General features: G+C 48.2%; 1 protein-coding gene and 1 long non-coding RNA gene across 4 annotated transcripts in view; one reads left to right on the forward strand and one right to left on the reverse strand.

Annotated features, from left to right (window-relative positions):
• Nucleotides 1-6: 6 nt before the first annotated feature.
• Nucleotides 7-8,163, forward strand: LOC109383578 (uncharacterized). Of its 2 annotated transcripts, XR_002124224.1 has the most exons (4): nt 7-102; nt 401-550; nt 1,011-5,115; nt 5,569-8,163. It is a non-coding gene; the product is annotated as an uncharacterized LOC109383578 (long non-coding RNA). The 2 variants fall into 2 exon arrangements; XR_002124225.1 differs by lacking the exon at nt 5,569-8,163 and having other exon boundaries at nt 2,761-5,424.
• Nucleotides 8,164-12,665: 4,502 nt separating this feature from the next.
• Nucleotides 12,666-14,660, reverse strand: part of SNX9 (sorting nexin 9) — a 97,243-nt gene continuing 95,248 nt past the window's right edge. For both annotated transcript variants that reach the window (XM_019644197.1, XM_019644196.1), the window contains one exon: nt 12,666-14,354. In XM_019644197.1, coding sequence (XP_019499742.1) covers nt 14,307-14,354 — 48 coding nt within the window. In that variant the 3' untranslated portion in view covers nt 12,666-14,306. The remainder of the gene's footprint in view (nt 14,355-14,660) is intronic.

The following is a 14,660-nucleotide window of genomic DNA, read 5'->3' on the forward strand; positions in this document are numbered from 1 at the left end:
AAGTAGCAGAACAAGCCAGTGTGTGCCCGCGCATATGGACACCAGCACATCTCTGTGCACCGACCACGGGAGTAGGTGGCCCGACCCGGGATGACCTCTCAGGTAAGTAAAGGGAGGCAGGGCCCCTCCTGGCACTGGGTTCCATCCCCCGCACCCCAACCCCCTCCTGCTGTCAGGACTCAAGGGAGGGGCGTAGGGGAGGGGCTCACCTGGATCGCCCTCTGGGTGGTGGGTTTGGAGGTTTCATTTCTTTCACTTGTAATGGGTGTGTGTGGATAGCTCCCAGAGACCTCCATCAGGGTGCTTCCATCAGCCCCCCAAAACAGCCTGGTTCCTCTCTTACCCCATTCTGCTCACACTGAGAGGACGGGGGGGGGGGGTCAAACCGTTTGTCTCTTAGGCATGTCCCCGAAGGAGCAGAGCCGCCAGTACCAAGCAGCACTCTGTGACGCCCTTGCAGACATTTGGAAATGACCAAGAATGACCAGATATTCAATCCTCAGTGGACAGCCTCCCAACTGATGAGTCATAATACATTTACAATAGAAAGGTAAACATCAGGCAGAGATTCAAATCATTCCTGAGCCTTCTACCACCTTGCTCACAAATTCAGTTATGAAGTGGTGGGTATCCCAGGCATGATGCTCATAAGCTGCCCATGCAGTTTCTTTCTCTGTAAAATGGACATTAATTACTTCCTCATGAGAACACTGTGCCCATTAAGTGAGGCAGAGTATACTGCCTTTGGCTCTCTTTTCCTTTCCTTTTAAACACCAAGCTCACCTCTTCCAGGAAGCCTTCCTTGAATGCTGAGGTTCCAGATAACAGCATGAATATACACTCAGATTCACAGAGGTACACTTCAGCTCTCACATGCTCATGGGATGCTTGAGAAGTGTTGTAATATTTCTTTTCTCTTAGCCCCCTTTCACAAATTAGGTATAAGACATTAGGAAGGGGACCAAGTCTTTTTAACTTTTGTCTTTCCTCCTCTTTCCTGCCTTTCCTAGCATCACATAACGTAAAGCGCCGCACAGTGACATGCTGTACATATTTTAGAAATTTTGCTATAATCGAGACCAGCACTGGAGATTTACAGCTTATAGAATCTAAGACAATCAATTGTAAGATGAATCACTGTTTTACCTACCACCAAGGAAGAAAAAACGCTGCCAATTAAAGGATCTAATTAAATGGTTAGCTCTGCCCTGATCTCAGCGATGTCACAGGGTGCGTCCTAGACCCAGCGAGCTCTGGCAGCTGTTCCTCTGTCTCTGAGAATTAGCTGAGTGAGCCAGGAGCCTGCTGGGTCTTGAGGGCGCTGCCTCTTCCTTGGTAGGCTGAGGGTCACTGGGCACAGGCACAGTTTAGCAGATGGAGAAAGTAACTGATCTTGAGACATTCAAGGAAAAGGTCGGCTCTGATACCTGACCCACGAGTGGAACATGGGAAAACAAGTGAACTTCTCTGAGTGGGGAAAGTCTGGGGACATTCCGCCCCTGAAATGTGGAGCTCCTGCAGGCCTATGAGTGGAAGGGAGGAGGTGAGGAAGGAAGGAAGGAAAAACCATCTCTATCAGCCCTGACCACCCCCAGAGGAGGCCACTGCAGGAAATTCAATTTGGCTGACTTGGCTGTGGGGTGGGGAGTCAGTCAGGACTTGGGGGGAACAGGGAGCCCAGCAAGATCAAAGCAGAGAGAGAAATAAGGGAGAGCTTTACAATCAGGGAAAGGCTGTCTGTGGCCCCTGATTGCATGAGAGGCAAAAGGGACACTGCGGAGTCAGAGGGAGGCCAGCATTTAGAGGATGGGACAGCAGTGGCACCATCGACACAGGAGACCTGGAGAGGAGGCTAGAGTGAGCAGAGACAGGAACTGGGGATGGGCAAGTGGGAGTGGTTTGGGTCGTGCTGAGTGTAAGGGGAAGAGGGCCGCCCAAGGAGAAGGGCCAGAAAAAAAGAACAAGAACGGAGGTTGAGAGGGGAGCAGCTCTCTGAAGGGGAGGGGAGACGGGCAGGAGGGGAGAAGGCTGGGTTCCTCCCACTGGGACCTTTGTATTTTCCTTAAAAGAGATTCATTAAATGGACAACTAATTATGACTTAAATGTTATACCTTAATAAGACTTTCCATCTAAATACTTTCACAAATCAGAAACTATCCTTTTGTCTGGCCACGTACCTCTTTTTGCGATTGAGAAAAACCTGACCACCATAAAAACGGCAACGCAAGGGAACCCATCAGCAAATGTATTTCTTGAGCCTCTGTGTACTGACTGGCTGGCTTTCAAAGACTTCTAGCCCTCATTTTTAAATATCATTTTGTAGTTTTTCATAGTACTTTTTTTACATATGATATTTCATTAGATAGTAACAACACTGTGAATATTTAAGGCAAAAAAACACAATATCCTCAGCTCATTTATTCATTCATTCTTTCGTTCCCCCAGACTGCAACCACCCATGAATTTGTTTAGTGACCTCCCTCTCCCTTCACCCCGAGTCCTTAATGCTGCTGGAGAAATTGCATAGCCTTGCACACTGGTGTCATTTTTCCAAACAATATTTATTTAACATTATCAGGTATTCAGTTAGTGACCACATTTCCAATTGTCTCATAAATATTATAAATTGCTTCCCACCGTTTATGGGAATCACACAGGTAATGCTTACAGAACGTGACTGATGTGTCTCTTAAGCCCCTTTTAGTAGATCTGTTTCCTTCCCATTTTCCCCCCCTTGTAATTTGCTTGAAAAACACCAGGTTGCATACCCAGCACTCCTCTGCAGACTGGGCTTGCCGAGCATGTCCCTGCGGTGTCGCTTAGCGTGTTCCTTTGCCCTTCGGATTATCTGGAGCTCAGTGGCTGGATACAGAAGCTCAAGTAGATTCCGTCTGGTAGGTGGGGGTGTGTTCTTTCCCTCAGGAAAGCTTGTCTGACGTTCCTCTTTGTGATGTAGCAGCCATTGGTTATCAATGCCATAATCCTCCCCCAAAGTTACATTCTATTCTATCATTCCTTCTTCATTTATAGCTAAAAGTCTTCTAGAAACAGAAAATTCCCATCTACTATTTGTTTACCCAATGGCAACACAAACAAAACAAGTGGAATAGGATTCTTTTCTTTTATTTACTAGTGTTCAAAATGAGCTAGTTTGTACTCAGTGAACTGGTCCATTAATACCCTCTAATGGTGACCAATTAGTTTAGTTTTTTAAATTTTCATTATGAGCTCATACTAACCATATCTGATGTGTTCCAGTCCATTACAGTTTTAGCCTTACTGATGCTCAAAACTTTCCTTCTTCCGCCAGTGGGAACCTCTTTGGGTTGGCTCCTGGTCCCCTTGACATGACCCCTGTGGTCTTTGATTGGCTCCTTGCCTCCTGGTACGACAGTATTGATTCATCTACATTTTCTGTTCCTAAGATCTGGAATCAATCATTTCGCTAAGAAGCCCTGATTCTTTTTGGTGGAAAAAGGAATTTCAAGACCACAGTTGGGTTCTATGATGCCTATGAGTTTTAACCTCATGATCTCAGTGCTTAACCCAGGACCAATGTATGGTTAAACTCATTTTCTCTGAGACAATTTTTTCAGCCGTCTGCTCCTTCATCACACAGTCCATCCCCTCCACCCCGACCCTCAGCAGATTAGCTGGCCTCATCCTTCCCTGAGAGAAGAGCCCTCATCTTCCATCACCCACTCTCCCTCATCATCTTCCCGGCAGCGATGGACCCGTTTCTGCTTCCCTCCACACATGCTGGGACTCGGCCCATCTTCCCTCCCTAAGGACTTTGTTCCTTCCCTTATCCCCGCTGTCCCATGTCACCCATCTCTGCCTCTCTCCTGGGTCCGTCCCAGCGGGGTACAAACATGCTGTAGTGTCCCACATCCCCTCTCACTGCGGCCCTTCTCAGAGATCATGAACTTAAAACGAAGCCATTCGGCAAGATGGTGGGGTTTTTCTGGCAGGGTTTAGAGCTGTTGGGAGCACGCTGGACATGCCCATGCAGAGCTATCAACGCTACACGGAACACAGGTAAACCTCGCCCAGGCCCATCTCTCCTGCTGACGACTGAGAGCAGCCCGTTACTCAGGCAGTAGCTGGCCACCTGCTTCCTCTCCTGGTCGTACAGGACGTAGAGCGAGTCATTCCCCCTGCTTGTCACAGCTTCTGATGGTACTTGGGTGAGGTCTCCCCTCCTGCCCCCACTGTCCTCCCACCCACCTGCCTCCGTTCTTCCCTCATCCCTGGTCCCAGGCATGCACCCCTCGCTTGGTCCTGTGACTATGCCAAGCCCCAGCTCAAGGTGCCACCGTCCACCGACTGGGTTCTTCTCAGCTTTCCTTCTTCAGCCTACACTTGGCCCTGCAGAGGGGTCTGACCACAGCTTCCCTACCACATTCCTGTCCCTCTGAATCCTTCCGGCATCTGCGCTTGCCTTGCTCGTCTTCACTCAGACAGAATCGCACAGGAGTTCAATGCAAGGACCTGGAGACTGACGGGCTGGGACTGAGTCCTGGACCTACCCTTCCACGCTGGGTGACCTTGAGCAACTTAACTTCTTGGTTCCTCAGATTCCTCACGTCTTATATGGAGGAGTTGTGAGAATTAAGCTCATTGATATTTGTTCAATGTCACGTGGGACAGTGCCTGGCCCGCAGTGGGCACCACGTAGGTGTTAGCCATCAATATGTATGTCCCCAGTCCCACTGGCTCTGCGAAGCCAGGGCCATGTCTCTGTAGGTGCTGCTGGGCACCCAGCGCCTGGCGTTCAATGAATCCTTGCTGAGTGGAGGTACAGAGGACGCGTGAACACCTGCTTGGAGCTGGCTGGGAAAGTGAGCCTCTTAAGTAGACCCTGGGCAAATGGCAGCACAGATGACACTTGCCATTGTCCCTCATTCCCACAGTCTAGAATTGACATACTGATGCACAAGGTAACGCAAGAAAACTCGAGCAGCTGAAGTCATCAGAAAAGGCTGGATGATGAGGTTAATGAGGTTAATTCACGGGCGCTGGCTCTGCGTTCTCCATTGTAGGCAGCTGAGAGCCCAGGAAAACAGGGCTGCCCGTCAAAGCAAGCTGACGTGTACTGGTGGAGAGGCAAGCATGTGAGCTCCTTGCTGGCTCTCTGGTGTCACTCATTGCAGAAACAGCGGTGCCTCCTGGCCATTGTCCACCCCCTTTTCTAGTCTCTCCATTTAAGATGGACAAATGAGAAGGGGGATGGGAATGGGAATGAATGGGTTTGGGTTGGACGACCCGCAATGTCTGCCAAGTCTTTCACAGCCAGCAGCTGATAATCACTGTTGTTCTTTTAGCATTGGGCTTATTGTTGCCTTAGAAACAGCTACAAATTACAGTAATACCTTGGTTTGCGAGCATAATTTGTTCCAGAAACAAACTACTCATATTGCAAGACATCGCTTGTTTACCAAGTTAAAATGTAGTACAGTATTAGAATTGTTTGCTCGTCTTGCAGAACACTCGCAAACCAAGTTACTCGCAATCCAAGGCTGTACTGTATTTTCATTTTTTCCATATTTCATTTCTTTCCTCTGCAGGCAAACCTGGTGAAGTGGAAAGGACAGGAATGGTTTCTGACTTGCTCAGAATACCAAAGCCCTGACAGGACTTGCTATTGACACCAGGTCGCCGAACTTCTCACTCAGACTTTTCTTTTGGCCACCCTGATTTCACATTTTATCTATTTGAGAGAACTGGTCTTTGCACTGTGTTGTGTGTTGCTGACGAATTGGGCAGGCTAAGGTGGTTTTCCTCATGTGCTGACTAAGGCACAGATCACTGGTATTTCCAGCACCGCTCCAGAAACTGGAGACCCACTTGTCACTGGACCCACGGACATATTTCTACAGGGAGTATGGAAGAAAAAGGTAGAGTGAAATAAAAAGCTGACAGCGGCTGAAAAAATACTACTGCATTTTTGCAGATCAAGCTATGTTTAAACCTCAAAACCGAACATAAATCCATGTAAGACGCACAAAAAATGATAACTAAAAGAGGACCTGCCAGGGTTTATGAGCACAGTAAAAATCAAAAGGGACCTGTTGCCCCAGGTCACTTGGCTCATATCCAGCCTGTGAGCCTTCACTTTTATAGCTTCCTGAAGAGCCCCTTGTTAAAAGAGGTGTTCTGTTTGATTCTCCATGAGGACATGGCTTTTGTACTAGAAAAATGTCTTAACAGTTTGTGTTTTTAAACATATTATACATTAAAAACCTGTGATGACACCACGCCTGGCTCCTGTGAAGCCTTGTAAGCGAGCTGAGTGTCTTCAGTTACAGAGCTGTTTTTTCAAGCTCGAATTCCTTCCTGCCTTCGAGGCCCAGCAGACCACCGGTGCCTGCACATATTTATTTAGACAATAATATTGACTAGACAGCCAGATTTTTCTCACTCTCTTTACATCCGGAAGGCTTGCTCATAATTAGTGAAATAAGCTTTCTCTGCTTCTCTGTGCCAAGACTCTTTAGGAAGTAGTGAGGACATAGACACAATTGTCTCTGCTCTCTCTTTTCATTCTCTCTGCCACACCTTTTCCCATTCTTTCCACAATCCTTCGTACAAAATGTGACACTTCACACCGAGCTGCACAGGGAGGTCAGCTCTGGGGGAAACACCTCTTCAGAGGAAGGACTTGCTCGCCTTCCCCTGGGCTCAGCCCCTTCCCGCGTCGCCCCCCTTTGGCCAGAGGGTGAGAGTACATCTTCGCTCCGTGTCGCTTGCCACAGCTTTTCTGAGCACAAAGAGCCTCATGGGCGCTTTTCACAGTGACGGCGCAGATGAAAACACTGTGTCTCGCTCAGACAGCGGACCGGGGTCATCAGCTGGAAGCTTTGAGGACTAACTGGAAACGGACTTCCCATCCACGTGTGAAATGATTCCTCCCTCCCTCTTCAGTTCATGTTATAAAAGGAAAGAGGAGAAGCGATTACAAGAAAAAGAACAGGATGCAGTTGACAAAACATGAGATGAAAGTGTGGTTAGGTGAGGAAATTGACGTTGTCTTCACAGTGACCCTTTATCAAGTCACCCATACCTTTCAGAATCTGATGAAAGATACACACTGTTTCCCCAGGAAAACGCGGAGGAGCACATGGATAATTTGCCTGTTATCGCATGTGATTCACTGATACACCCCAGTCCTATATGAACCACAGGCCAACAATTTCTATTTTAGAAGCAAGTTAGAAGAAACTGGTAACAAAAGTACTTCTAAGAGTGGTTGGGAAATAAATCTTAATGACGAAGACATTTCCAAGGATATGAGGAAACGCAGAGCTGACATCATGCACAAGAAGAGGATGATGAACTGAGGGCTCGTCAAAGAAAAATGTTAATCTACTGGGTGGGTCCTCCTGTTACAGGAACATTTCCACCATCGATGCTAAGATGTGTTCCATTCCATGTAATTTGTGGCAGGGGAGAATTAGTCCCTCTGAACTGCAGTAGATCACGCCACCTGGAAGTGTTTTAAACACATCGACAAGCGTTCAATCTCAAAAATGGTTCGCTTTTGTAAATTTTTGTTTTGTGTTGCTTCCTCCTGTGGGTTGATAGTTTTCCAAACGGTACATTTTCAAAGGCTCCTGCTTCGCTAAGGTAACATGTTTTTAGACACTTATCTGGGGTCAGGGTGAACGCGTACTCTGGCACAGTCACAAAAGAGGGACAACAGCAGCCAGGACAGGCTGCTGCCACCCAGATCTGAGTGCCTCAGCATGGCGGGAATTGATTTCTCGCTCGTGCAAAGTCTGCTGTGGCCCCAGCAGCTCCCCACGCCATCTCTCACCGATGTGTTGGCTCAGTGTTCTAAGCTGCTCGAATCCTTCAGCCCCTTTATGTCACCACTTACTCCGTTGTCACTGTGGGAGAGAAGCGCTGAAGATATGAGCACCACAATCACATGCTTCCCCCTGAAAGTGTCTACGTTGCTCCCAACCACATTTCTTTGGCCAAGGAAGGTCACAGAGTGATGCCTAATTGTATGGAGATGGGGAAGCACGGTCCATCAGTGGGCCAGGAGAACCAAGTGATGATAAAAGTTGTAATGTCTGTCACAGGGATCACTGGAACACATTTGAAAATGAAAATAAATTCTGAGGGGGCCGGCCAAGTGGCTCAGTTGGTTAAGAGCGTGAGCTCTGAGCAACAGGGTCGCCAGTTCGATTCTCACATGGGCCAGTGAGCTGCACCCGAGCTTAGCTGCCAACAGGTGGCAGAATGGCTCAGCTGGTGAGAGCATGTGCTCCTAACAACAAGGTTGCTGGTTCGACTCCCAAATGGAATGAGGGGGCTAAGCCCACCCGCCACTAAGATTGAACACGGCACCTTGAGCTGAGCGACCACAAGCTGCTGATGGGCAACCAGATGGCAACTGGACTTGGAGCTGAGCTAGCTGCGCCCTCCACAACTAAGACTGAAGGACAACAACTTGGCTGTTCCCCTTCCCCAATTCCCCAACACTATCCCCCTTCCCCAATTCCTCAATAAAATCTTTGAAAAAAAAATAAATTCTGAGGAATATGTGCGCTAAGATGTTCTCTGTGAAGGGGAAACTACCCCCACCTTAGATTTTAAAATGATAGGCTTTCCATTTCCAGCCATGATGATAGAGACCAGTTTACCCTCCTTAAATAAAAATAATATGACAATGGTTTTCAGACATTAGACAACACGCAGTGCAGACTTTGATCACTGAGTGAAGAGAAACAAGGTGAGGCCCATGACAGCCCCCAATGACTACCTGACTACAGAGTCCAGGCCCAGGAAGGGGGTGTGTGCGCGCGCATGCACAAATAGTTTCATGGTTTCACTGAGTTGAGACAGAGGTAAGTGTTCAGGGAGACCAAGGTGGCTAGGATTTGAAGGGCAGAGGACAGGAGAGAGAGAGGAGAGAGAAAGTTAGCTGGTTCTAGAGATCTGCAGGACAGTCCCCTAGAAAGACTTGGTCTGAATATTGTTCTGTGCATTCATGTGAAGAAAAGATGTGTGGATAGTGACACAGCGCCAGAAATGAACAGGCCAAACAATTCCCAAAACTCACGCAGGACTGGAAAGCGGTTATATTCTCACCAGCCAGCATGTAAAGCCATCATCATATAGGTATCCGGCAGGATGTTCACAAAGGGATCACCAGGGGGCTGGAGCTGGTCCCCCATAACCTGTTCTTCTCTGTAGTCAGAGGGAGACATCAACAATGCAAATCCAGGGCCGGCCAAGTGGCACGATGGTTAAGAACTGGCTTGGGACGCCAGAGGGCCCCGGTTTGGATTCCACATATGAGGGCCAGTGACACTGTCCTCTACAGCTAAGATGCTGAACAGCAGCTCAACCTGGAGCTGGGCTGCCGGGAGTCGTCGGCTATGGCGTAGGCTGCAGCCCCTGTGGCAGTGGGTTGCTATGGGCTACCGTGTGTAGCCAGCAGCCGCAGTGAGCGGCCGTCCAGAAGCTGGTGACTGATCTGCCTCGCCCGGGAAGAGCGCAATGATGGTGCCAACTTGGGCCCGTGAAGCAACGTCCTCCACAACTAGACTGAAGAACAAAATACGACAGCAACTTGTCTGTTCCCCTTCCCCCAATTCCCCAGCGCTGTTCCCATACCCCCAGTTCCCCAATTAAAATCTTAATAAAAAACAAACAAACAAAAAAAAACAATGCAAATCCAATCATAGCTCGGGTTATTCCAGGAGAAGCGCCGGATTATCAACCTGGAACCCAGGTCACATGCTGGCGTCGCTCCCGCCACATCGCCTCCTGTCTATATCCAGCCTGCTCTGCCAGCCTTCAGCCTGCTTGCTGTCCCTTCAGCTGACCGTGGTCCAGTGGCTAAGGTATGGCATCTCCTTGAGACCCAGGTGGATCAATAACCCCACTAGCCAACATGCATTAAATGAAGGAGTGAACTGAGTTTAGCTTGAGATTGTCTCATTATCTGTATGGGAAGGAACCTTTGAGTGAGGTAACCTGGACAGAACTACATCCTACCTGTGGTTCTAGGTACACGGCCATTCCTAACCTTCCCATCATGAACGGCCCTTTCACCTCTGCACTTGAGAATTACTTCTGATGACTAAGAAACAAAACAGAAAACCACTGCTAGTATCTGACTGCCTGAAATATACAGATGCCGATCAGAAACAGAATCAATGTAAAAACTGAGTTAGGCCAACCAGGAGTGAGAAGTGGGTAAGCATGCCCCTCACCTCGGAAGAGGGCGTCGAGTGTGCACGGGCCGTCTTCCATCTGAGGGGGCCCCGCCTCACATTTGAACAAGGCCCCGGGCCCCACTCTGGCTCTGTCACATGCTTCAGGTTAACTTTCCAAAGTACATCACATGATATGGGATTGACTTCAAATAATCAGCTCAGAGTCGCTTAGCCCATGTGGACCTTTCTGAGACTGTGCTGTTGAGAAGGGAGCGGGGAAGGCCACAGAACTTGCATATCAACATGCTGGCAATAACTTTTAAAAACTTTGCAGATGGCCATTAGTTGCTGTAGCCCAGCTAACGCGTACCTTGGGAAGGAGAAAGGTTATAGGCCTCCGTTATTTCAGAGGCTCATCATTTAGTAAAGGAGCACAGTTTGTCAAGGTAAAGGAGATCGGGAAATACTGATGCTCGAATATATAAGGGGCTTGGGAGGCCTGGACTTCAATTTCCCCATTTATTAAGTGACAATGACTATTACAGAAGAGAGCTGGCAGTCGCACCTCACCATACTCACGGCTGAGGGACCCAATTGTGCTCGCTGGTCACTTTGAGATCAACAAGGGTGTGTAGGAAAGAGGGTCCCCATTCGCCCTGGATCGCATGTGCTCGTCAGCTCGCTTTCATCTCCTGCAGGTGAGATGTGCCTGCAGCAGCCGGTATAACCTGGGGGCCAGGTCCTACTTTTGAACCGGCAGGGGTCACAAGTGATGAAAGCAGAAAGTTTTGGGACACACCCTGCCCTGCCCTTAAACTCACTGGGACTGTCCCATAGGGGTCACCTGGGAGGCGGTCCTAAGGCTGGCTGTCCCAGAGAGGGGCTGCTCCTGACTGAAGCCAGGTGCCCAGGGGCCTGAGCCCCAGTCCTGCTCTTCTGTTCCTGGGAAGGACTGGAGGACACACCTGTTCTTGTCCTGGCACTCTGGACGAGGGGACTCAGGTCCCGAGAGTGTACATGGCTTGTTCAAGGTGACGGACTTGCAACCAGAGCCCCGGGCTCCAACTCACAATTCAGATCTCTTTACACAACCAAGGGTTTCTTGCCTGGATAGAAGGTCCTCAAACTTCTGATGAGTCCTACATCACGGGCTGAACTGAATGGCACGAACTAAGGTCTGCACGTGACAGGATCAGTGCCCAGCTCAGTCGGTACTAATGAACGTCCAGTGAACAGATGATTCAGGGCACTGAATTGGTCTGATAGCGTAAATGGCTTTTGAATTATAATACAAACTCGTTTTATTAAAAAAAAACCACTCAGAAAATATAACTTTATAATAAACATCACTCATAATTACACCCCAGGGAAACTTCACAGCCCGGGTCCTGCTTCCTGGTCCAAGTGCTGCGTTTTGGCCAGTCTCCTGTCACCCTCTATTCCCAATCTCCTGTCCAAATACTTAGCTACTATTTCTACATTGTCAAGATCTGTAAAAATTATACATTATTTCCCAATTCTAGCTCTTCTATGATATCTAACAGTTGATACAATTAAACATCGGAACATCAACATATCAAATGAACCCCATGATGTGTTTGAACCCGGAGAGAATAAAATATACTCTAGGTCATTAAAATTTTGCCACTCGAAGGAGAACTTTCAAGTATCAACATCCAATGGGTAATTTTTCACTTCCTTTCAAAGTCCCTTTACTTTTCCTGGCTCCCAGTCAGCTATCATTCTTTGGGTATCCCATGTCATTTCCTTCTCTTAGAGTTTTCTTTTTCCCGGCCCCTTCCTCACACCAATGAAAGCAGAATGGGAGGTGGGCACTGGGCGTGATGGGTAATTTTATGTGTCAGCTTGACTGGGCCACAGGGTGCCCAGGTGTTTGGTGTGGGTCCCCCAACATGCGAAGGCCCTGCAGCTGCCAGGGCCGCCGTGCCAGCCACTCCACTGCTGGGGCCACGTGATGCGCAGACCCATGTGCCCGAAGTGGCAGTGACAGATCAGGATGCTGTGTGGAGCCTCTGCAGGCCCCATGGGTGAATCTCAGAGCAGGCCTTCAGGACTTGGGGGCACAGCCCTGCCACCCCCTGCAGGTCACTGCTCTCCGTGTGAGGAACAGCTCTTGGCCTGCTCCTGGGCCGCAGGAGAGACGGAACACTTAACCATGGGCCACCACGTGACCATGCGGCCTGAGCTGCCCATGAACTGGGTGTTACCTGACGCACTGAGCATGCAGGTGGGCGGGCACAGCAGCACTCACTCCATCACCAGAGGGAAGTGGCACACGTGATCCGGGCTGAGAAGGCCCTGGAGGCTCAGGGGGTCACAGGGAGAGGTGGCCCAAACGCCCACAGTCCCCACTCTGGCCACACTACCTTCTCTCCCAGCTGCACCATGGGGACTATTTTCAGCAGCTGGCAACAAGAAGTATCAAAAAAAAAAAAAGAAGAAGAAAAAAAAAATCACACAGAACCACCAAATAGTGTTTTTAAAAAGTGCTTTGAGGATTTACTGTACAGTTTTTTTAAACAATTTATATGTTGGCTTCTACATGCTTACATTTGTGTAAAACATTTATACATATTCTTTACAATTTGTACATATATTAAATGGCTATATCATAAACACTGTTCTATGAGATTTTATAAAAGAAAAATCAAGTAGGGAAAATTCCTTATAAAACATTAACAAAAACCCGTGATATTAAAGAACAAGTAGTTCTTAAATTCATGTTCATCTGATTTCCTCTTCTACTTATTTTTTGGTTTTACTTTATTTGTGCTGGCCCAAATTTTTCATTTTCTGTAATATAATTATCAGGCCAGATAAACGAAAGCAGTGACGATAATAACGTAGTAAGGCAACTGCGGGAGACGGAAACGCGCGTCTGCAGGAGTAAGACGGTGCGAGTGCTCAGGCTTAAAGCTGACGGTCTGCAGATTCCGCTTCATGCCATTAACTGAAGTACTAGTGACCTGGAAAGTTCTGCCTGGGTTTTGGTTAGTCAGGAAGAGCATCGCTGTAGTTTTTCTTCAACACGACAGCTCTGGGGTTACCGCACATTATTCCGACTGCCACCCTGGTCAGTCCCTAAGCTTTTCCATTTTGTGGGGGTGGGAGAGGTTTATGAAGCTTTTTCCCCTTTTGAGACAATACCAACTGGCCCACTCGTCTACAATCCAAATCAAGAGGCAAATCGCGCTCTCACTGGCCGTTCTCATTCCGTCTGCCTGGGCAGCTGAGGACTGAAAACAGGTGAGCAGCTCTGCAGGAGCGAGTCCGTCCCACTGGAGCACTCTCCTTCCTGAGCACGGGGGCAGCACAGGGCTGTTCCACTCGGGAGCACCGTCGGAGCTTCTGAAAAACGTCCCTAACCTCATTCTTTTTGGCATAAAGCTTGCCACGCTTAGGAAGGAAGTGCGAGGAGAGAACGCACTCCCCATGGAAGACAACACTTCAGAGTGCTCCCAGGCGAGGGCCAGGGAACCTGACCGTCAGTTTCTGCCAAGCCGTGTCTCCTGAGGGGACACGTGAGGCACCGACACGCAGTGAGGGTGCTGGCAGCCCCAGGGGCCCCTCTTTGCTTCCTCTCCTGAAAAAGTAAGCACTTGAGTCATAAATGTGTCAGTGAAAGGCATGTAGATTTCCCTAAATAGACAGGAATCCCAAAGGATTGAAAATTATAAAAATATACAAACATATATATGCTTTTATTCTGGCATATTTCATATTTTTAAGAAAGCAATTAGTAATTACCTGACATTGGGTAAGAACTGGAAAACTGTGGGTGACTTATAAATTACAATTTTATGTAAAACATCAGTGGGGGAAACCTCTAATTTTCTATTCAAAATTCTGATCATTTCAAGTATATCCCCCAAATAGAGACAATTGCCATTGGTTTAAATAATGGGTGTAGAAAGAATAAAAAGAAGAAGACTATATCACTGATGCCTTTAGGCTGGTAAAGCAAACAGTTTTTTGCAGCTCTTTTCCTTTTTGGTTTTCATTCTTTCTTTCCTTTTTATTTTTATTTTTTGGATGATAGGGGTTAAAATTAAATTCCACTGCCCCAAGTCAGAAAGAAGCACTTCGGAGTTTCCTTCATGTTCCGTTCTGTTCTACATCGCCGGGAAGCGGCCGAGGGCCTGCTTCAGCTTCTCTGCAATCTGGTGAAAAAACCAAAAACAAACCTGAGGTATTACTCCCATTATGACTTCATAGTGTTCTATTATTTCCATTTTGTATGAGTTAAACATTATAACAATGTCAAATACGTGGGTCTATGCTGCTAGTCCCTGCCGGCACCAGGCTTCCAAGCAAAGGCTGCTGACACGCCCGCCGGCGTTGCCCACGGCGCCGCCCAGCTCCGCTGTGGGGCAGCATTCCCAGACTAGTATCCGCTTTTCCTGCAGCGAGGCAGGAGGGCTGGTCCTTGTGTTTGGCGGATTCCCGCCTTCTCGCATCCCACCCCC

This window comes from Hipposideros armiger, unplaced genomic scaffold (assembly GCF_001890085.2).
Source record: "Hipposideros armiger isolate ML-2016 unplaced genomic scaffold, ASM189008v1 scaffold_86, whole genome shotgun sequence".
NCBI lineage: Eukaryota > Metazoa > Chordata > Mammalia > Chiroptera > Hipposideridae > Hipposideros > Hipposideros armiger.